Below are 21,549 nucleotides of genomic sequence, written 5' to 3'. Positions count from 1 at the left end.
ACTAGCAAATGCCATTCTCACAAAAGTCTTTGTTAATTTTCCTCTTACTCCTAATGTAAATAAAAATACCAGCCAACATTCATGCCGGGAACTATACTCACTCATCAGTCACAATACTGGGTTAGCTTTGTACATAAGAATTTGCCAAGAATCACTTACATCATTCTTTGGGAATTAATTACATACATACAGTTTATAATAAGGAATACAGTACATTTTGTTATCGTTTTATAAACTATGTGATATACATCAACAAAATTTGTAATAAATTTGTACATGTACATATGTATCCATGTTTGTTTGTTTGTTTGTTTGTTTTTTTGAGAGCTGGTGGTGAAACTTTTACCAGCACACCACTGATCAGAGGTGACTAATGTCCAGCCCCAAGCTTAAGGGGACCACTGACACACAGTGTTCCTGAAGTCAACAAACAAAGAGGCAAAATAGTGTGCCAACATTTACAAATTGTGAGATTTCACACAAAAACCTGAAATTCCTAATTTTTTTTTGAAGGATGAAATCTGGCCCCATTGTATCCTCCCACAGAGACATTCAGCTAGAACTGAACTGCTGTGGACCCTTCAGGTGGGGTATATACTCTCAGCTTGCCACTATTCCCACTGCCTCCTGCTGTCCCCCACCCTGGCCCTCACCCTCTACTGAGCACTGAGTGCCGTTTTCCCCCATGTATGTTCTGTGGATTTTTCTCTGTTCTTTATTTATCCTCTGTCAGTGCATCCTGAACCACATTTTCAGGCCAGAAATAAATCAGGCAAGTGATTTATTACTAAATTAACTTTCCTTGTCTATTGATTTAAGTCCCATTGTTCTATAATTATTTCTTACAAGAATCACTTACAACATCTGTAAAAGGGCTTTGAAACTATTCAGAGCCACCAAATGGAAGATAATGCATATTTTTCCCCCTTTTATTTATTTTCAGCATAACAGTATTCATTATTTTTGTAGCACACCCAGTGCTCCATGCAATCCATGCCCTCTCTAATACCCACCACCTGGTTCCCCCAACCTCCCACCCCCCACCACTTCAACCCCTCAGATTGTTTTTCAGAGTCCATAGTCTCTCATGGTTCACCTCCCCTTCCAATTTCCCCCAACTCCCTTCTCCTCTCTAACTCCCCATGTCCTCCATGCTATTTGTTATGCTCCACAAATAAGTGAAACCATATGATAATTGACTCTCTCTGCTTGACTTAGTTCACTCAACACAATCTCTTCCAGTCCCGTCCATGTTGCCACAAAAGTTGGGTATTCATCCTTTCTGATGGAGGCATCATACTCCATAGTGTATATGGACCACATCTTCCTTATCCATTCTTCACTTATCCTTATCCATTCGTCCGTAGAAGGGCATCTTGATTCTTTCCACAGTTTGGCTACCGTGGCCATTGCTGCTATAAACATTGGGGTACAGATGGCCCTTCTTTTCACTACATCTGTATCTTTGGGGTAAATACCCAGTAGTGCAATTTCTGGCAGGGTCATAGGGAACCTCTATTTTTAATTTCTTGAGGAATCTCCACACTGTTCTCCAAAAAGGCTGCACCAACTTGCATTCCCACCAACAGTGGAAGAGGCTTCCCCTTTCTCCACATCCCCTCCAACACATGTTGTTTCCTGTCTTGCTAATTTTGGCCATTCTAACTGGTGTAAGGTGATATTTCAATGTGGTTTTAATTTGAATCTCCCTGATGGCTAGTGATGATGAACATTTTTTCATGTGTCTGATAGCCATTTGTATGTCTTCATTGGAGAAGTGTCTGTTCATATCTTCTGCCCATTTTTTGATATGATTATCTGTTGTGTGTGTTGAGTTTGAGGAGTTCTTTATAGATCCTGGATATCAACCTTTTGTCTGTACTGTCATTTGCAAATATCTTCTCCCATTCCATGGGTTGCCTCTTTGTTTTCTTGACTGTTTCCTTTGCTGTGCAGAAGCTTTTGATTTTGATGAAGTCCCAAAAGTTTATTTTCACTTTTGTTTCCTTTGCTTTGGAGACATATCTTGAAAGAAGTTGCTGTGGCTGATATCAAAGAGATTACTCCCTATGTTCTCCTCTAGGAGTCTGATGGATTCCTGTCTCATGTTGAGGTCTTTTATCCATTTTGAGTTTATTTTTGTGTACGGTGAAAGAGAATGGTCGAGTTTCATTCTTCTGCATATAGCTGTCCAGTTTTCCCAGCACCATTTATTGAAGAAACTGTCTTTTTTTCCACTGTATATTTTTTCCTGTTTTGTCGAAGATTATTTGACCATAGAGTTGAGGGTCCATATCTGGGCTCTCTACTCTGTTCCACTGGTCTATGTGTCTGTTTTTATGCCAGTACCATGCTGTCTTGGTGATCACAGCTTTGTAATAAAGCTTGAAATCAGGTAACGTGATGCCGCCAGTTTTATTTTTGTTTTTCAACATTTCCTTAGCGATTCGGGGTCTCTTCTGATTCCATACAAATTTTTGGATTATTTGCTCCAGCTCTTTGAAGAATACCGGTGGAATTTTGATCGGAATGGCATTAAAAGTATACATTGCTCTAGGCAGTATAGACATTTTAACAATGTTTATTCTTCCAATCCAAGAGCATGGAATGGTCTTCTATCTTTTTGTGTCTTCTTCAATTTCTTTCATGAGTGTTCTGTAGTTCCTCAAGTACAGATCCTTTACCTCTTTGGTTAGGTTTATTCCCAGGTATCTTATGGTTCTTGGTACTAGAGTAAATGGAATTGATTCTCTAATTTCCCCTTTCTGTATTTTCATTGTTAGTGTATAAGAAAGCCACTGATTTCTGTACATTGACTTTGTATCCTGCCACGTTACTGAATTGCTATATGAGTTCTAGTAGTTTGGGGGTGGAGTCTTTTGGGTTTTCCATATAAAGAATCATGTCATCTGCGAAGAGAGAGAGCTTTATTTCTTCATTGCCAATTTGGATACCTTTTATTTCTCTTTGTTGTCTGATTGCTGTTGCTAGGACTTCTAATACTATGTTGAACAAGAGTACTGATTCTTCTCAAGTGCACATGGAATCTTCTCAAGAATAGACCACATACTGGGTCCCTGCATATTCTCAGATCACAATACTTTGAAACTGGAGCTCAATCACAAGGAAAAGTTCAGAAGGAACTCAAACACCTGGAAGCTAAAAACCACCTTGCTTAAGAATGCTTGGATCAACCAGAAGATCAAAGAAGAACTGAAACAATTCATGGAAACCAATGAGAATGAAGACACTTCGGTCCAAAACCTATGGGATACAGCAAAGGCGGTCTGAAGGGGGAAATACATAGCCATCCAAGCCTCCCTCAAAAAAAAATTGAAAAATCCAGAACACACCAGCTGTCTCTACACCTTAAAGAACTAGAGAATCAACAACAAATCAAACCAACTCCAAACATAAGAAGGGAAATAATCTGGATTAGAGCTGAGATCAATGAGGTAGAAACCAGAGATATAGTAGAATGTATCAATGAAACTAGAAGCTGGTTTTTTTTTTTTTAAAGAATCAATAAGATCGATAAACCATTAGCCACACTAATCCAAAAGAAAAGAGAGAAAGCCCAAATTAATAAAATTATGAATGAAAAGGGAGAGATCACAACTAACACCAAGGAAGTAGAAACAATAATCAGAAGTTATTATCAACAGTTATATGCCAATAAGCTAAGCAACCTAGAGGAAATGGATGCATTCTTGGAAAACTATAAACTCCCAAAATTGAACCGGGAAGAAATTGACAACCTGAACAGACCGATATCTAGTAACGAGATAGAAACAGTGATCAAAAACCTCCCAAAAAACAAGAGCCCAGGGCCTGACGGATTCCCTGGGGAATTCTACCAAACTTTCAAAGAAGAAATAATACCTATTCTCCTGAAGCTGTTTCAAAAAATTGAAGCAGAAGGAAAACTTCCAGACTCTTTCTATGAAACCAGCATTACCCTGATCCCCAAACCAGGCAAAGACCCTACCAAAAAGGAGAATTTCAGACCAATATCACTGATGAATATGGTGCTAAGATTCTCAACAAGATCCTAGCCAACAGGATCCAACAGCACATTAAAAAGATTATCCACCATGAGCAGGTGGGATTCATCCCTGGGCTACAAGGATGGTTCAACATTCGCAAATCAATCAATGTGATAGAACAAATTAATAAAAGAAGAGAGAAGAACCACATGGTCCTCTCAATTGATGCAGAAAAAGCATTTGACAAAATCCAGCATCTGTTCCTGATTAAAATGCTTCAAAGTATAGGAATAGAGGGAACATTCCTGAACTTCATCAAATCTATCTATGAAAGACCTACAGCAAATATCATCCTCAATGGGAAAAAGCTTGCAAAATTAAATGATTTAGAAATTATGAGTACCTTAAGATGCATTATCTTGCTAGGATTCTAATACTATGTTGAACAAGAGTGGTGAGAGTGGGCATCCCGTTGAGATCAGGAACATAAGGATGCCCACTCTCACCACTCTTGTTCAACATAGTATTAGAATCCTAGCAAGATAATGCATCTTAAGGTACTCATAATTTCTAAATCATTTAATTTTGTACTTTATTAATAAAAATACATTAAAATTCAGTTTTTTGTATTTTCAGTAACTAATGATAGTAAATATATTTATTTTTTGTTCTTTCACTTATATTATTCCTGCTTTCCTTTTTCCAAATCCTTTTTTTCTCCTTGTCTTTTTCTCTCACTTTAAGCTTACCTCTCAAATACAATATCAGTAATGAGGTCATTGCATTATTCTATTAAAAGTCATACTTTGGTCTTAATTTTGGCCTGATTTAAACACTGACATTATGGACTAATGCTAATTAGCCTGAATGGCCAAATCCCCCACCAATTAAGCAAATGTCGATATTTCAGGTTATTTCAGTTACCCTATGTTAAGGGTAAGAGAAAAAAGTGTTGATTGTGATCTGAAATCATCAACCCCAAGACATCCTGTTATTTTATAATAAAATTCTTTCTTACCCTTATGACATTATAAATGCAATTATGTTTCTAGTTCCTTGCACTCTAAGTTTGGACATTTGTATCATAATTGCCATGGATTCTTTACATTGTATCTCAGTGGTAAATTGAGTCTGTGAAGAAAATTTTTCTTGGTACACTAAGATCAGTTTCCTTTTTATTTATTTATTTTTAATATGTTGCCTTGGTTCCTTTTGTTGTAATACCTCAGACCACTTTGTATCAATCATGTCATATAATGTGTCTTAACTTTATAGTTAAACATCCGAATGGACTGAGCCCTAAAAGTTCTTTGGTTAATTTTCTTTTAGTTATATGAGCATCTTTTCCCATAAGAATAACATTATAAATGATTATTGGATTCCCAGGCTAGCCCCTGGTGGTGTTAAATGCAGTTCTAATGGTATTAATCCAAATTCTTATTTCTGGAGCAGGAGGAGGAAGGGGAGGGAGAGGATGAGGAAAATGGGAGAAGAAAGGTGACGTTGTATGGTGGGGACAAAGAAGTAGTCAAAGAAAAGAATGAAAGAAAAGGGATGTAAGAGAGAAACTCCCTGTGTTTAGGCCTTGCTCTAAGCAAAATTTTGAGATATATGTCATTGATTTTTGTGTCCTCTGGTTTTCATTTCTGTATCACATTCCTCTAATCTTAATGCTCTCATTTGGTCTTAAGGTCCCACCCCAACCTGACCTGTTCCACTCTTAAAACTCCCCTTTCTCAGCACATACATGCTTGGCAAGTATCGGTCTAAGAGGTATTTGGAAAATATGAGTCTAGGAGAACCTAATCATTGTGTGGAACTCACAGTCCCAAAACCTGTGAAATCTATCCTTCTCTTCTTAGGGGAATTCCAGTCACTGTATCAAAATGAAGCAGAATAAAAGGAAGGTATTGTTTTGAAGGAAGATGTCTTCCTTGGTGGTCATCCCCAGTGCTCAGTTCCGCTAAGCAGTCCTTGGTGTGTATTGCTTTCTCCATATCTGATCTGACATTTTCCCACAGACCCCCGAGGAGCACAGACCCAGCTGCTCTCAAGACTTTCTGGACACAGATCATTTTGTTTGGTTGGTTGGTTTGGGGTTTTTTGAGTTTTGTTCCTTTTTTGTTTTTTGAAATCACTCCCATGGTTGAGCAAAGAGTAGAGCAGAGAGGGCTGGTGTATGTGTGGCTCTGTGGTGAATGGGGGCTGGGCAGACAGGTGAAGTTGTAGGTAAGGATGCCCATGGGCTTGTTCCCAGCTTTCTTGTTCAAATTATCCATAGCTTGCCAAAGTTCCTGAAGGCTGGCCTCTGTTACAACGTTAGTAAATGAACGTGACGACATAGCTTTCATTGCTTAAAATTGGGAAGGTTTCAAAGTAAGAAAAGTAAGGAAAATTGTTGGCAATGTTGGCAACGTTTTCAATACTGTATGCTTTTAATGATGATTTCCTGTTGAAAAGCGCCAGATCTAAGAAGGAGATGTACATACATGTTTGCCAGCCTCTGGGGAACCACACGGGCTGCTCTCTGGGTTCCCTTTCCCCACCATTGAGCATGAGCGAGCTCTGCTCTGGTGATAGACACTTGGCCTGGGTGTTGATCCGAAGCCTCTTCAGACCACAGATAGCAAGGTAGTCAGTGGGCAGAGTGTTGGTGCCGCACAGAGAAAGCTTCAGGTCCCGGACCAGCGTGAAGTTCAACAGGAGGCCCAGGGCTGATGCATCTGTGAACCAGATGGTCAGATGGTCACTGTAGCTGGTTTGATGGAGGGCTAAAGGCAGGACGGTTCTACAGCTGCACATCAAGTTGGCCAGACTGTAGTCACAGTCCTGGACATCTGCAGGGCAGCTGCAGTTCCGGATGGTGTTTTCCTTGGTGAAGATCAGCGTGCTGTTCTTCTGCCCTCCCGTGAAGCAGTGGAGAACAAAGATGCCCAGCGTGCCAGCCAGAAGGACCCTGTGCCCAGGAGGTGGTGCCATTCTGATCTCAGCGTGTGCCACCAAGCGTGTGTTTCCCCTTCGTGAGCCAGTTCACTGGAACTCACCTGAAAGGAAAATATGCAGCTTGGTTATCACAGGCTCTCTTTAAAAATGTATAGCTTATGGGCACCTGGCCAGCTTAGTCGGTAGAGCCTGGGACACTTGATCTCGGGCCCCTGAGTTTGAGCCCCACGTTGGGTGCTGAGATGACTTAAGAGATATGCAATTGATAGAAAAGGTTACCCATGGTAACCTCCTCTCTCTTATAGTTCTATCAAAGGCAGGCAATGCATGGAGCCCAAGTGCAGACACTATCTTTTCTCAGAGCCCCATGAGAGACAGCAGCCAATCTGTTCATCTGAGACATAAGACTCCCTGTGATGTCTGTTGACAGACTAACACACCAACAGCGAGCAAGACAGGGTGCCCGAGATGAGACCCCGGCGTACCCTGCTGTCCGTGGGCAGGGATCTGTAGTGCTTTGACTGTGCACATTCTCCAAACGTCTTTTGTGGACTGAGTACCTGGCAGTCCCTGGAACATGCACATTCCCTCCTCCCCCTCAATATCGGACTTCCTGGAATTCAGGAGACAAACACTTCCGTGTTGGATTCAGCTCCCCAAGTGCTACCTGTTAAACAACATAGCATGAATACCAGTGAAACATTTAGTTAATGATAAACTTTAATTTCTAACTAGACAAGCATGCCCCCCTCATATTAATCTGTTTATAGATCCATTGATATATTCCTGCTCTCCTACAAATGTAAGTGTTAGAGTAGATTTTAACTGTGTTCATAGACAGTGAAAACGCTGATCACACACCAATTAATCACAACGAACTTGCTTATCTGCTCCTTCCCCGGAACAAATGTTATAAACAGATTTTATCAAATAGCTTAGTGTAGGGCTCCAAAACGAAGCAATATATCAGCAGCGATCAATGATCTAAATAAGGTAGGAGCGTATGCATGGTTTTAGGAGTAATGCCAATGTCCGATCTGGAGGAAAATGCCCTAGTACCTGGCATATAATAGATGCATGGTCTTCTTTTATGGTGAGCTAGGAATGAGACACACGTTATGAAGTAGGGTGCCAGGTTTTCAGTCTTGTAAAAATAATTTCCCCTGAGTTAGCTGACAGATGACCAAAAGATGCAGGACCAAAGATACCATTCAGTTCTTGTAAACTGACCAATGAGACAATTCAGTTCATCTGCATGTACAAAGCACCATGGGCATGGCAAAATACTTGGAACGAGATCTCTGACTTGGAGAGTCCACGGCTAGTGACAGGACCCCCACAGGAAGTGCTGAGCAGGGATACACGGGTCAGTCTGAGAGGCTGAATATGTGACAGCAGGAAAGAAGCAAGGCAGACATACACCACTTAGGGTGCAAGCTGAGGCCACAAGGTGGCAAAGCAAGGCAAAGGGAAGTTCAAGAGGGCAAAGCTGAAAATGCCGGGGTCAGGTAGAAGATGGAGAGCACAAGTTCATCAGCTGGTGGCTGAAGTGCAGGGAGACTAAACCGAAGCTCAACCAATAAACCTGAATAGAAGGTAAGACATTAGTTCACAGCCATCACACTTCATTCATTCAGCAAATGTTTACTGGGCATTCACTGGATGGCAGGCACTTCGCTAGCCCTGGGGACATAGCCCAGAAGACAACAAGCTTCTAGAACTTGTGTTCAAAAGGACTTGATTCTGCTTTCAGGCATACCTATGAGGACCAAAGGGGCCATAGCAATGGGGAGGGAGAGAAAGCAAAGGCAGGAGTCAGGTAGGGTTCAGCACGGGCCATGTGCCAAGGTCAAGCAGAAGAAATAAAGATGAACAAGACGTACCCTTGCCCTCCAAGAGCTTATAAGCAGAAGAGGAGGACAAATGAGGCTGAACTGAGAAAGATCCTATTGAACATACCAGTGGTTATAGGAACATAGCAGAGAGATAAGTTAAAGTCCATTTGGGGGTCTGAATAAGGTGCTTTATAGTGTTTTGTGTTTATTTTGAAGTTGACACAGGCTTTTCTGAAAGAGTGTATTCATTGGTTCATTTTTTAATAAAAGAAAGGTCTTTGAGAAATGCCTAGAGCCAGAATTCTTCCTGAACACAAGATTTAACAGTTTTAAATAGTTTTAAAATGCGGTGGTGACTACCCCACTTAGTAAGGAGCAGTAACTTATTAATTACAAGATAATTTTAGATGATCAGTTGTCCTAGATTCCACTGAAGGTTTCTAGGTCTTCATGCCCCAGTAACCCTTTCATCCCAGAACTAGGAAAGCTGTCATCAATGCCAATGGCTTGCTCTGATCCCAGCCTGGAGGGGAAAAGGGAGGCGGAAAAGTTTCTACCCATCAGCCTGGAACCTGGTGAGAAAAGTGCCAACTTCATTGTTCCAGATGCTGGTACCATTCAGAGACATGCATGGAAAAAGAAAAGAGGTAGGAAGGGAAACGGATGATGATTTCCTGAAATGAGTGGGGCTAGAGATCATAAAAGGGATTTGTGAGCAACCCCCTGTCCCCTGCAGTCAAGGCCCTGGCTGGACCTCAGGGTGACCCCCTCCCTGCTTTTGGATATCAGGGAACTTGAAAGCTGAAACAAGAAGGCCTCCTGATAGGGTACAGAGTGGGACAAATATCCCTGGTAATAAGCTTACGGCGTTTCCAAAAAGACGCTGTTGGACATTTTTCTCCTTCGGTTTTATCCTGGGTAAAAAACCACTTGGTGTTTTTAGATTTGTTGAATGTGGATTGTGAACACCCGAGTTTCACTGTGTGTTTATTCATTTGTGGGCAGATTCCAGCCTGGAATTAGGAGAATGGGCACAGATACATCACACTGTCCTTGCCCTTAGCTATGCCCTTGACCATCATGGGGAAAGAAACTGTTTTTCCTCTGGGGGTTGCTCATCTAGTTAGGAGGGAAATCAGGATCTACTGGTGACCATCTTGTCTCCAGAAGGAGTGAGCTTGCCTGATAATGAAGCCAACACAGAGAACAGGCACGAAATGGAGAGAGATTCCTAAAAACCTTCTAGAGCACTGAAATCAAGCCATGCCTGACATCCTTCCTTGATTTTTGAAATATTTGAACCAGGGTTTTTGTTTTGTTTTGTTTTTCCCACTCAAACCAGTCTGAACTGGATTTCTATAACAAGCAATGAAACGAATACACTGACATTTGGTAAGCTATCTTTTTTTTATTCATTCAATAAACCTTTGTTGAGTCCTCGCTGTGTGCTAGCCTCTGTGCAGGAAACCTAGAAGAAAGCCAATAAGATCTCCCTCAAGGGGTTATTCCCCAGTAAAGAGACACTTGAATCGATAATCACAGTATGATGTGACAATCACTATAACAACATTTTGTATAGGGTGTTATGTCTACAACTAACTTTGCCTGGAAATGAAAGGTATCATGATAAGCTTCATGGAAGAGGTAGTATCTGAGGAAAGCAGTAGTTCTCGAGTAAAAAAAGAAGAAAAAAAGTTACCTATGTAATTAGCATAGGGTGATCAGAATTTGGAAAAACCAAAAGTAGGACCGAGAGATTGATGGGCTATGGGGATAGTCGTGGGAGAGGCGGGCAGAGGGGTCCTGTAGGGTGGAAACTTCTGACTTGCCCTGACACATCATTTTCTCAGCTCTTTGTGTGCTCTATCATTAGGATTTGCCTCCTATGTCCCAAGATGATCCCCTTCCCCACCCCCACGATGGGCAGGAGCCTAGCAATGTGACGGGTCTATGCTGTTCTGCTGATGTTGTGCTGGAATTTGCCCATAAATGGAAAACTACATAGTAAAGCTAGGGCAAAGGTTGATTCCTCCCTCATGTTGCAGCATAATGCCATTAAGGAGCCATAGGGGTGGGGAGGGTGTGCTCTGCTCCACGTGGTCATGCAGGGACTCAAGCTTTCCTCCCTAGCTCTATCCTCTCCCAGGCCTTTGGATCCTCTGTAGGATTTTCCATTCACATTTCATCGGCCAGAACTAGGCATGTAGCACCCCTCTCTGCAAGCAGCTTGGAAATGAAATCCAGCACCGTGCCAAAGGAGGAGAGGACAGCCTGCATATTGGTGGGCACTAGAGATTTCTGACATGCCTAGGTTGTAAGACGTCATATGTGGCTTTATGCAACCATGATCAACAGGTAGTTCAATCCACCCAAATCTCTCTGGCAAGATACATGGAAAACCATGTATGATCATTAAATCTTTGAGCCTTTAAATCACTGAACATGTTGATAAACCAGGGCAATGATTCAGAATCAGTCCTAATATTCATTTTGTATCACCACAGAAGAAATCTCAACGGCAATTAATACCAGCAATTAGCTGCACGAAAGCAAAGATTTCTGAATTGAGCAGATATAGACATCAATAACTTCAAAACAAATTCCACACAGATTCTTTCTCAGTCTGGGATTACACCCAGTGTTTAGATAATGTTTATCCTTGGCTCCAAAAGGAATGTTTCAAACTGCACTAGTTCTGTTTATAAGAAGATATTACTAGTAAGGAGATAGTGTGTCTGTCAGTGGGAGGATACCATTTGGACCATTTGCTCAAAACAGATTTGAAATGTCTTGAATAATGATGTTTTGAACTCTGTAGTCTCAACACAAAAGAGAAAAAATATTATTGTGGAACATCATAGTGGTATTCCCCACTTCTAACAGCAATTAAAAACTAAGAGTGACTTCAGATTTTTAATTCAGAAATGGGTTAAATTGAAATTAGAAGGGATCTTTTAATTTCAAAGGTGGAAAGGCACTAAGAGAAAAGACTCAGCTGAAGAAGCTGGGGAGAAAAGACCGGACACAAAGGAGATGCTCCAGCAAGAAACAGATGGTCCGAAAGAGAAATCTTCACTGCAGACAGAGGAGGAATAAGCAGAAGACAGGCACCCCAAGAAATCCACTTTGAAGCCAGAACTTGGAGAGCTAGGCTAGGCTCTTTCACAAATGCAGTTCTCAAAGTGTGTTTCTGCAAAACTCCTTGAAGATTCCAAGGGGGCGAAAATGAGAGAAATTCCAGAAAAGGAGACAATGTAGCATTTGGGGTATATCCCACAAAGAGAGAGCTACACCTTACTATTGAAGTGTATTTCATCAAAAAGGTTCCCACTGTTGCTAACCCTGAGAGCAATAGGATGGCCTCACTTACCCCAGGGGTCTAATGGGTTGCCCCAGGAACTTGGCATGTACTCTGAGAACAAGCAAGTAGCAACTAATTATAGGGCAGGGGGCAATGTGATTGGTGGGTGCTTATTAAAGACACAGAGTAAGTGTTGGCCGGATAGGCCAGGAAAGTCTCCCAAAAAGGGTGTTATTAGGGCCATGCAGAGAATGGGGTGGGGAGAGGGAAGGGGAAAGGCTGCAGATAGAAGGGTCACTTGAGAAAAACCCCAGAGACTAGAGTGCTTGGCACATCTGGGAACCCATGGGGCCGGAGGGAGGGCAGGGCAGGGGTAGACAGGACCTTGCAGCCAGGCTCAGGGTTTTAGTCTCCAAACTGTTGTGGCCTTCCTTCTTGTCTTCCTCACCCTCCTACCTCTTCTCCCTCTCCCCTGCCTTTTTCCTTTCTTCTTCTTCTTCTGTTTTTTTTTTTTTTTTTTTTTCAGAATGAAGAGAGGTTTCTTTTCCTTTTATTTATTTATTTGAGAGAGAGAGCACTAGAGCGGGGTGAGGGGCAGTTGGAGAAGCAGTCTCCCCGCCCAGCAAGGAGCCTGATGCGGGGCTTGATCCCAGGACCCTGGGATCCCAGGACCAAAAGTGGATGCATAACTGACTGAGTCACCCAGGCTGCCTCTCTCCAAACCCTGATCCTCACCTCATCAATAAAAACTTTAAAAGCCCCTCCCCAATAGATACAACCTTTCATTTATTAAAAAAATCATCATAAATATCATATTTATATATCATCTACATTGTAAGCTATACACAGTAGATTTTTTTAAAATTTGAGGTGGAAAATAATGAAAGTTGGAGGACCTTCAGCTCCACCTTGCTAGCCTGGTTTGCACACTCCCTTGGATGCAAATACTCCCTTAGGAGGCCCCTGAAGGAGGCAAAAAGGAGGCGCTGAAAGTTGGTAAGCAGAGCAGACCTCTTTAGTTCCAGGTATGAGGCAGGTCATTTAGGTGCCGGGCAGAAATGAAATTGGAGTAGAGACACAGAGAGCACCCTGGGTTCTAAGTAAGAGAACATTTTTCTTTTGTATTTTCTTTGAAGGTTTGCCTCTCCCGATTTGCCGACTCCTTCTCCCTCCAGGCTCTCCAGATAAATCTATTTCAGTATCTGGACTCCGGGGGTGCGTGGAGTGGACCAAGAGAGGGGGGTTTGGTAGGCAGGGTTGAGGACCAAGCTCCTACCCTCCTGCAGGCCGGCAGCCGGGACACCTGCCTGAACTCCTCAGGAGGGACATGTGGTGTAGGAGGCAGGGGGTCCAGAGTGGGAAGCCCTGGAAAAGCTTTTGGTTTCCTTCTTAGCATCCTAGCCTGGCTTACCTGGGACTCCACTCCTGAAGATGCCCATTCTGTCCCTGACCGCCCAGAGAAAAGGCAGAGTTCACTGAGTCAGGAGCCCCTTGGTGGGTTCATTAGGCTGGCAGTGAGACCAGCTGCTGGCAATACAAGTGACAGGCAAGATTATGAAGTGGCTACAGCAGCTTTCCTATCCCCAGAGTCCCCTTGCTGGGCCTTCCTCTTAATTCCTTGGTCAGGGCTCATCCAGGTGCCTGGTGTTAAAAACCCACTCTCATACAAGGCTCTAATGGCACATGGCTAAGCCTTCATTTAAATAAACACATTCTCGCTCAAGGGTATTTGCACTTTAAGCCTTATTCCTACGTGTCCCTTGTTAGAGAGAAGGCGAGGATTAAATAAGAAATAGGGGAGAAGTGTGGGATGGAGACTCCTCTCGAGGACCCTAGAACCGAGAGATCTCCTGTTCTCAGGTCCAGGGCAACTCATCCGTAGCTGTGCAATCACCCTTCCCAGGCAGGTCAAGGAGGAAGTGCCGGCTCCCCTGTATTATGTGGACGAGATGCTCATGAGAACCCTTTAGGTGCAGGACCTTGAGAAGCTCTTTGAGAAAAAAGATCTTGGGCATTTTTCTTTTCTTTGGCTCTGACCCACAAATGCACCGCGGGAGGCAGGTTACAGATAAAACACTATGAAAGATGATATTAAAGAAAGGAGTGATAGCTTTGATGTTGACTATTTCAAAGTTTGCAATGTTGAAAGTCACATTGATTTGGATCTCTCCTTAAAGTTTTCTTAACTGTGATAAGTGTTGTCTTTTCTTTCTTCTTCACATTCCACAACAGCACACCCCTATCCCTGGTATGAGCCACTGAATGTTCACATGCCCTCCCAAGAGTCTGCCTCTGGAGATACTGCTTTGGGCAGTCTCTGTTGGCGAAAGCCACTTCCCTGTCATTGAGCATGACATGGTTCATTGTGAGAGGCAGAAAGCTGACTTCAATGTGATTCGGAGATGATTGGGATCTCGTTGGATTTATAGAGTAGGAGCTAAACGGTTTGCTGTCATCTGCTTTATTTCCTCATCCAGAAAATGAGGAACTCAAAGTTTATGTCTCCATGAGATGACATTTAGACAAAATTAGCCTCAAGCATGCAATTAGGATCTCAAGAGGACACAATTTAAAGTATTTTTGTGATGGTTCCTGTTCAACTCACTGTACAGGGAGTACACTGTGAGCCACCCAGAAATGACTTTCTGAGCCATTTCTCTCAATATGACATGGGGGTGATAATTCCTATGACACTAGGATACAATACGAGTAGAGAAGGATGCATGTAGAAATATATATAGTCTATTAGTGCTACTCATGAGTACTGCTAACTACTAGTAGGTATACTATGATATACATAGTATTATTAGCTATGATATTTTGTAAAGTCAGAATTATAATGATAAGAGGGATATATTAGCATGCTCTGTCCAGGCATCCCAAAGTCACCCCAAAGAAATTGAAAGTTACTGGTTCATTCAATGCACTCCTTACATCAAAAATTTGAATAAAGAATAGATTCAACATAAAGCAAAAATGCTTCTTTGCACCTTTTTTCTTGTAACAGACAACTCTGATTTACAAACATTCCTCTGTAATTCTGGGGAATGGGAAGCCTCAACATTCTTAGTGAAATAATCTGGTAAATGGAAATAAGTGTCCATTTCCCATTTCTACTAATTCTACACATTCTAACTTAAATGTGCGTAAAATGTTTAAAGGAGCCGTAGGGTATAGACAATGATCAAAACACATTCTTCCTGGTCTCTTCTTATCCCTGCTAGATACTGTGGGGGGCCGGGGGAGGCGGTGGGAAGGGTGAATAAGAGCCACTGGAGGTACATGTCCTAATCCCTAGTACCTGTAAATGCTGTTTGTAGAGCAAGAGGCACTTTGCAGAGCAGATGAAGTTAACGACCTTGAGATGGGGAGATCCAGGAGTATCTGGGTGAGCCCTGCGTCATCACAAGGGTCTTCTAAGAGGAAAATGGGAGGAGTCAGAAAGAAAAAAGGCAATGTGACCATAGAAGTAGGGATCAGAGTGATATGGCTATAAGCAGAGGAACGCCAGCCCAGCCACTTCCAGATGCTGGAAGACACAAGGAACGGATTCTCCCCTGGAGCTCCAGAAGGAATCAGCCATATTGACACATTGACTTTAGCACAGACTCGTTTTGGACTTTGACTTCCAGAAATGGAAGAGAATGAATTTCTTTTGTTTTAAGTCACCGCGTTTGTAGACACGTGTTATGTAGTAATAGGAAGCTAAGACAGAGGTTTAAGGAAGCGACAAAACACCCTTCAGACCAAATGCACAGGTAATTCTGTTTACAGCCCTGCAGCACTTGCTAGGTATTTCTCATGTCTTACTCCTCTCACTAGCCTGGATTACTGACAAGTTTGGGGGGTAACTAGATCTTCAGCTCCATTACTTGTTTTCAGAAATACCAGGCTCAAAACTGTCCAGAGTAGTCATGCTGAATTGGACCCAGCCCAGCCTAAACAGATGCATCTGGACCCGTCTCATGAATTCAGAGGGGGGCCTGTAGCCAGCGGTTATTTGCATGTGTGGAACTGTCAAGGAAGAAAGAAGGAAGAGTGAAGATGATGTGTGAAGGCCTCAGGCAGGGATGAGTGGAGGGACAGGATGGCACCTGTCTCTTCTCAGCCCAGACTAATTAATGCCTTGGGCTGAGTCCAGTGGAGCTGCAGGCAGAGGCTGCCTGGACTTCTCTCAAGAACTCTGAGAGGTGGGGCACAAATGGTCCCTCTCTGGGTGACAAAGTGGGACAGTGACCTGGGGACAGAGCCATTCTCCCCACTTCTGCACTGAGTGCAGGACAGCTCCAGCACAATGAGGAAGGAGGAGCAGGCAGCACCATTTGGCCCTTCCAGGAGGACAGACTGGGGATGTCCCTGGTCACTGCTCTCCTATGTCTGTGGGTGCCCCTGGAAGCCATTGAGTGACATCTGCAAAAATCCCAAAGCCAACCTCTTTGGCTTTGCCATTGAGGACCATTTAGGTTTGCAGTTGCCTTGGAACTTTACTGTAACTGTTGGGGACACAAAGCAAAACACACTCACTTGGAACGGGGACCAGGAGCCCCAAGTCAGGGCCCCAGATCCCTGTCCTTCCACCTCCCTAACCCATCCACCCAGGCCTTCCAGGAAGAGTGAGCAGAGTTAGGAGATATTGATCTCACAGATATTTGTGAGCTTTAGAAGCCATCGCCCTAATTGCTCTCAGTTGAGGGACTCTAATAGCCCACATCGCAGACCTCCCCACAACTGAACACCGAAGCATCTAGTTTTGTAAAACTAGCCTGGAACAGCTTTACTCCAATTACTGGGCCTGTATTACATGAGTGTGAGGTTGCCAAGGAAAATGAGTCAGAGTAATCCCTTTGCTAAGAGATGAGAGGAAAAAAAAAAAAAGAAAAAAGTCTTGTAAACCTTTACTGTTTTAATTACCTGCTTCCAGAACAATAAAAAGGGAGTAAGATCTTCCACTAGTATTGTACATTATTACAGCTCCATAAAGTACGTTGAACTATATCCCCACAATGTAAGACTTAAGCTTTTTCCTTTCATTTGTATTCAACTATTCCAACGATTCGATTTTAGAAGAGTTAAGAATTAAATTTTCCTTTAGTGGTTTTAGTTACAAATATTGGGACCAAAAGCAATTTAAACCTTGCTGCTTTCTTTAAAAAAAAAAAAGAAAGAAAAAAAAAGATTTATTTATTTTAGGAGAGAGAGAGAGAATCCTAAGCCAACTGTGCTGAGTGTGGAGCTGGACGCAGGACTTGATCCCATGACCCTGAGATCACGACCGGAACAGAAAACTAGAGTCAGCCACTCAACCGACTGAGCCACCCAGGCGCCCCAAACCTTGCTGCTTTCTTGAAGACTTGTGTCTTTAAATGCCTCCTGGGAATGATGACTAAAGGTAATGTGTAATTCTGGAACAGAAATAGGACATTCTAAGGAAATCTGAATAAAATGTGGACATTAGTTAATAATAATAATGTACTGATATCTGTTCATTAATGGTGACAAGTGTATGTAGCATACATACGTGAGACGTAATGATAGGGGAGACGGAATGTGGGTCCAGTGGGAGTCTCTGTGTCATCTGCACAATTTTTCTAACACTAAAATAACCCTAAAATAAGTGGGGATTTTTGCTTTTGTACAACCATTCTTTTGTTGACTGCATGTTAACCTATGGACTTCAATATCGTCTGTATGCTGATGGTGAACCTGCTCCCACACTCTTCCCTGAGCTTCATGCTTGTGTATCCAGCATCTTACTTGATAGCTCAACTTGACAGAATATCCAAAGCACCTCAAACCTAATTGGCCATATACACAACTCTTGATTCCTATGAGAGTTCGGGCTGCTGGGTAGAGAAGACATGTTATTGTATCAACATTTTATTGCATTGACACAGCTCCTCAGCCCTGTGTTCCCAGGACTAAACCAGCTAAATATAGAAACACCGATAACAGAGAATGTACTTCCAAATAAGAGGTGTGGGAGATACGTGGTATTGAAAGTTGACTGAAATTAGGAACTATGCATATGCTTTATGGATTAATAATAACAGTTAATGAGTGCTTCTTTGTCCCAGGTACTCTTCAAAATACTTTTACATGTTTTATATCATTTAATCCTTGCAGTCACAGTAAAGGTAGATATTTTGAGCCCATTTTTAATATCAGAAGATGGAGAAATACAGAGGTTAAATAGCTTTCCCAAGGTCACAGAGCCTGAAAGACAGGGCTAAGATTTGAACTCAGGCAGCCAAGTATGTTCTAGGGAGTCGTGGTGGAAATTATAATGTTATTTTCCAGTCCAGACTCATGTTCCTACTCTAAAACCTCACATTCTATCACTAGATTCTGTGCCCTTTAACATAAAGGGTGTATAGCAAACTCATGTTAGAGGCATAGGAAACAAAATGAATGAAATGAGTTCCAGTAGACATAAACATTTTGGGAACATTTTTTTAAATGAACATTTAGGGGTGCCTGAGTGGCTCAGTCGTCTAAGGGTCTGCCTTTGACTCAGGTCATGATCCTAGGACCATGGGATCAGCCCCACGCAGGGGAATCTGCTTCTGCCTGTCCCACTGCTGCTCCCCCTGCTTGTGTGCTCAAGTGCTTTCTCTCTGTCAGATAAATAAGTAAAATCTTAATAAAAACAAAAGAATATTTAGAAATTAGATTTAAAAATAAGGACATCAGTTGAATGCTGCTTCTGCATGTAGGACGCAGATTAACTCAGAGAGTGAGCCAATGGGAAGGCTTAACTAAAATATGTAGCTACTGCCTTCTCTCTTTGACACATGGCGTTATGAGAAATTGTTCCCCAATGACTGCAAACTTCTCAAGACTTTCCTTTGAATGACTTGGTCTATGCTCAGCTGATCAGAACACTGGGGTTCAGACCCGCCAGCATGGCACATACACCCATGTCTGTGCTCTTGATCATATACCCATGAGCCATGTGGCTTATCTGTTCTCCCCACTAACACAGAGACGTGATCTACTGGACACTGAATTTAAAAAGTTGATTGTGTACTAGCTTTAAGCAATACAAACACTGGTATGGAAGAGAAAATTGGGAAATCCAAGTCGGCTGTGAAAAAGCACTCTTTTCCATAAATACTTTATTGAACCTATTATTTTCAGAAAATACCGTTTCTGTAAAAAAATTTTTTTAATGGAAGTATCTTTTTTTCAAACATATTGCATTATTTGGGCCAAAAATAAAAGTTAAAAACTTCCTAAAGATCCCTGTTTTCATTAAAAAATTTTTCAAACACACGAGGCTGGATATTTTTGGTAGTTTTTAAAGACAGGTTTTTACAGAGTATTATGTATAACTCTTCTGAAACATTTCCTCTACTCAGTTCATGCCAACACACTTACTGCTAAAAAAAAAAAAAAACTTAAAAAGCATGCTTATTAAACAATAACATTTATGCAGAACTGTGTAAGGACTCCTAGTTTTGACTAAAAAATCCCCGTGCTCTTGCCTTTGACTATAGTACTTATCGTATTTTTTCACTTTTAAATAAAGGGACATATTTTTTACCAAGTTAACCAATCCATGAGTAATGCTCATCTAAGCATTCTTCTTCTCTTTCCATGTTTTCCATTGAGCAGTGTGTAAAAAAGCAATAAATGTAATGCTGTTAGATAAAAACAGAGCAAAGGAACAGTATCAGCTGATGTTTTGAAAGTTCCCAGTTTTCTGTGGGATCACGATAAGGCAAAGAGGTCATCTCTTGTGTGTAATTACGACTTTGCATTGAAGATGGACTGGGAAATAGAGCCAAATATTTTAAATAGAAACAAGCCCAGGTTCCACGGAGATATCTGTTGTATAATATTAGCCTACGTGAGTTTATCTGCTTAGAGACTAAATGAGAAGACCATTTCACTCTTTGCTGAAGACACTGAAAACATTTCCTTTTAAAGGCAGAATCTCAGTAAAGAACAATTCATGTGCTTAGAAGCCTAAACAAAATCGTTTCATGGTGAAAGTCACCCGTTAAGTGTACATTTTGTTCAGGAAATGTAATTTCTGTGAGAAGAAGGGGCGCCCACCGTGGCTGTTCATGTGGTCGCAGAACTTGCCGGTCAGCCAGCAGAAATTCTGAAGCTACGAAAAACTGTCTGCCCGGCTAGGCATGCTTTTCAAAAAAGAACAGACAAAGTACTTACATCTCAGAGTTCTACCGTGAGGCTCACTTTTCCACTTTGCAGACCTCTGCCTGATTCTTCACTCCGGCTTGACAGCTGTTTTAATCTGCAAGGCAGGAGGGAACGTGTGGTCTTGCACTGGCTGTTCTTTTCCGTTTTCAGAGGGCCAGTGGCCCTGGTCGTTCTCATGGCAACCAGGAGGAAGCTGCCGGCCCACCAGCTTCATTAACCACACAGCAGGACAGAACCTGCCTTGGTGAGTGCTGGCCACTCTGAGGGTTGGACAATGGAAAGTTTCCAGAAGAAACTAGGCAGGGTGCTGCTGTATGCCGACCTTGAAGGGCTGACAGTAGTGGGAGAAGTTCTACTTTAGCAGGAAATGGAATGGGCTAAGTTTAGAGCGTAGATTCCTAGATGCTTTTGTTTTCATGGTTTGTTTCATTCTTTTGGGCTTGAGGGATTGTTATGTATGTAGATGCTTGAACTAGGGGAAAAACCCTCTTGTGGTTGTTTCAAAGAGCAGATGAACACATTTCAACTCCAAAGATGTTGTCCTGTTCTCTCTCTCTCTCTCTTTTCAAGCACTTTTAAAAATGTTTAGAGCCGGGACGCCTGGGTGGCTCAGTTGGTTAAGCAGCTGCCTTCGGCTCAGGTCATGATCCCAGCGTCCTGGGATCGAGTCCCACATCGGGCTCCTTGCTCAGCCGGGAGCCTGCTTCTCCCTCTGCCTCTGCCTGCCATTCTGTCTGCCTGTGCTTGCTCTCTCCCTCTGATAAATAAATAAAATCTTAAAAAAAAATGTTTAGAGTCACAAAGCAAATAAACATGTAAGAAATATTCTGGGGACCTTAATTGATGAAGGGTCAGTAAATACTGGAGAAATCAGGTGGTGGTGATAGAGGAAGGTCTCACTAATTAAAAACACTAGGGAAAATCAGTTGATTTGTGTTACCCTGATATAGATTATCCACTATTTTAACAAAGAGAGTCCCTCTTGAATGAATTAGGGAAGTTCATTCTGTTTATTTATTATTCACCTAGGGAACCCTTACCACATGCGTGTGCTGTGCCAAGAGCTGCAAGGGACAAAAGGAATTAATGACTTAGTTCTTATCTTCAAGCTATAATCTGGAAGGGGTATTTATGTCAGTTGACGGTGAGAAATGTTTGAAGGGAAGTACGAAGAAAACACACGGGAGTTGCAGGAAGGGTAGAGCTACATGTTGGCGGGAAGACTGGACACGTCTTTGTAGAGGGGTCGCACCCGATCTGGAGTGGTGAGATGTAAGGCGAAAGGGCAATAATGTCTCATGGAGTGAGTCTTTGGCCA

The 21,549-nt window shown here is 42.2% G+C and overlaps 1 protein-coding gene across 1 annotated transcript; it reads right to left on the bottom strand.

Moving 5' to 3' along the window:
* Window positions 1–4,653: 4,653 nt before the first annotated feature.
* Window positions 4,654–20,656, bottom strand: CUNH21orf62 (chromosome unknown C21orf62 homolog). The gene is made up of 2 exons (XM_004757507.3): window positions 20,241–20,656; window positions 4,654–7,030 (listed from the first exon to the last, which is right to left on the bottom strand). The coding sequence occupies exon 2, from the start codon at window positions 6,963–6,965 to the stop codon at window positions 6,306–6,308; it is 660 nt and encodes a 219-aa protein (XP_004757564.1). The 5' UTR covers window positions 6,966–7,030; window positions 20,241–20,656; the 3' UTR covers window positions 4,654–6,305.
* Between the last annotated feature and the right edge of the window lie 893 nt (window positions 20,657–21,549).

This window comes from Mustela putorius, unplaced genomic scaffold (genome assembly GCF_011764305.1).
Source record: "Mustela putorius furo isolate JIRA1106 unplaced genomic scaffold, ASM1176430v1.1 tig00000832_pilon_pilon_pilon, whole genome shotgun sequence".
NCBI lineage: Eukaryota > Metazoa > Chordata > Mammalia > Carnivora > Mustelidae > Mustela > Mustela putorius.
The sequence above is the reverse complement of the archived record's forward strand: the minus strand, read 5'-3'. Positions and strand labels throughout refer to the sequence as shown.

Excerpts from the sequence above, each read along its gene's own strand:
- CUNH21orf62 (XM_004757507.3), bottom strand. The coding sequence starts at position 6,965 with ATGGCACCACCTCCTGGGCACAGGGTCCTTCTGGCTGGCACGCTGGGC.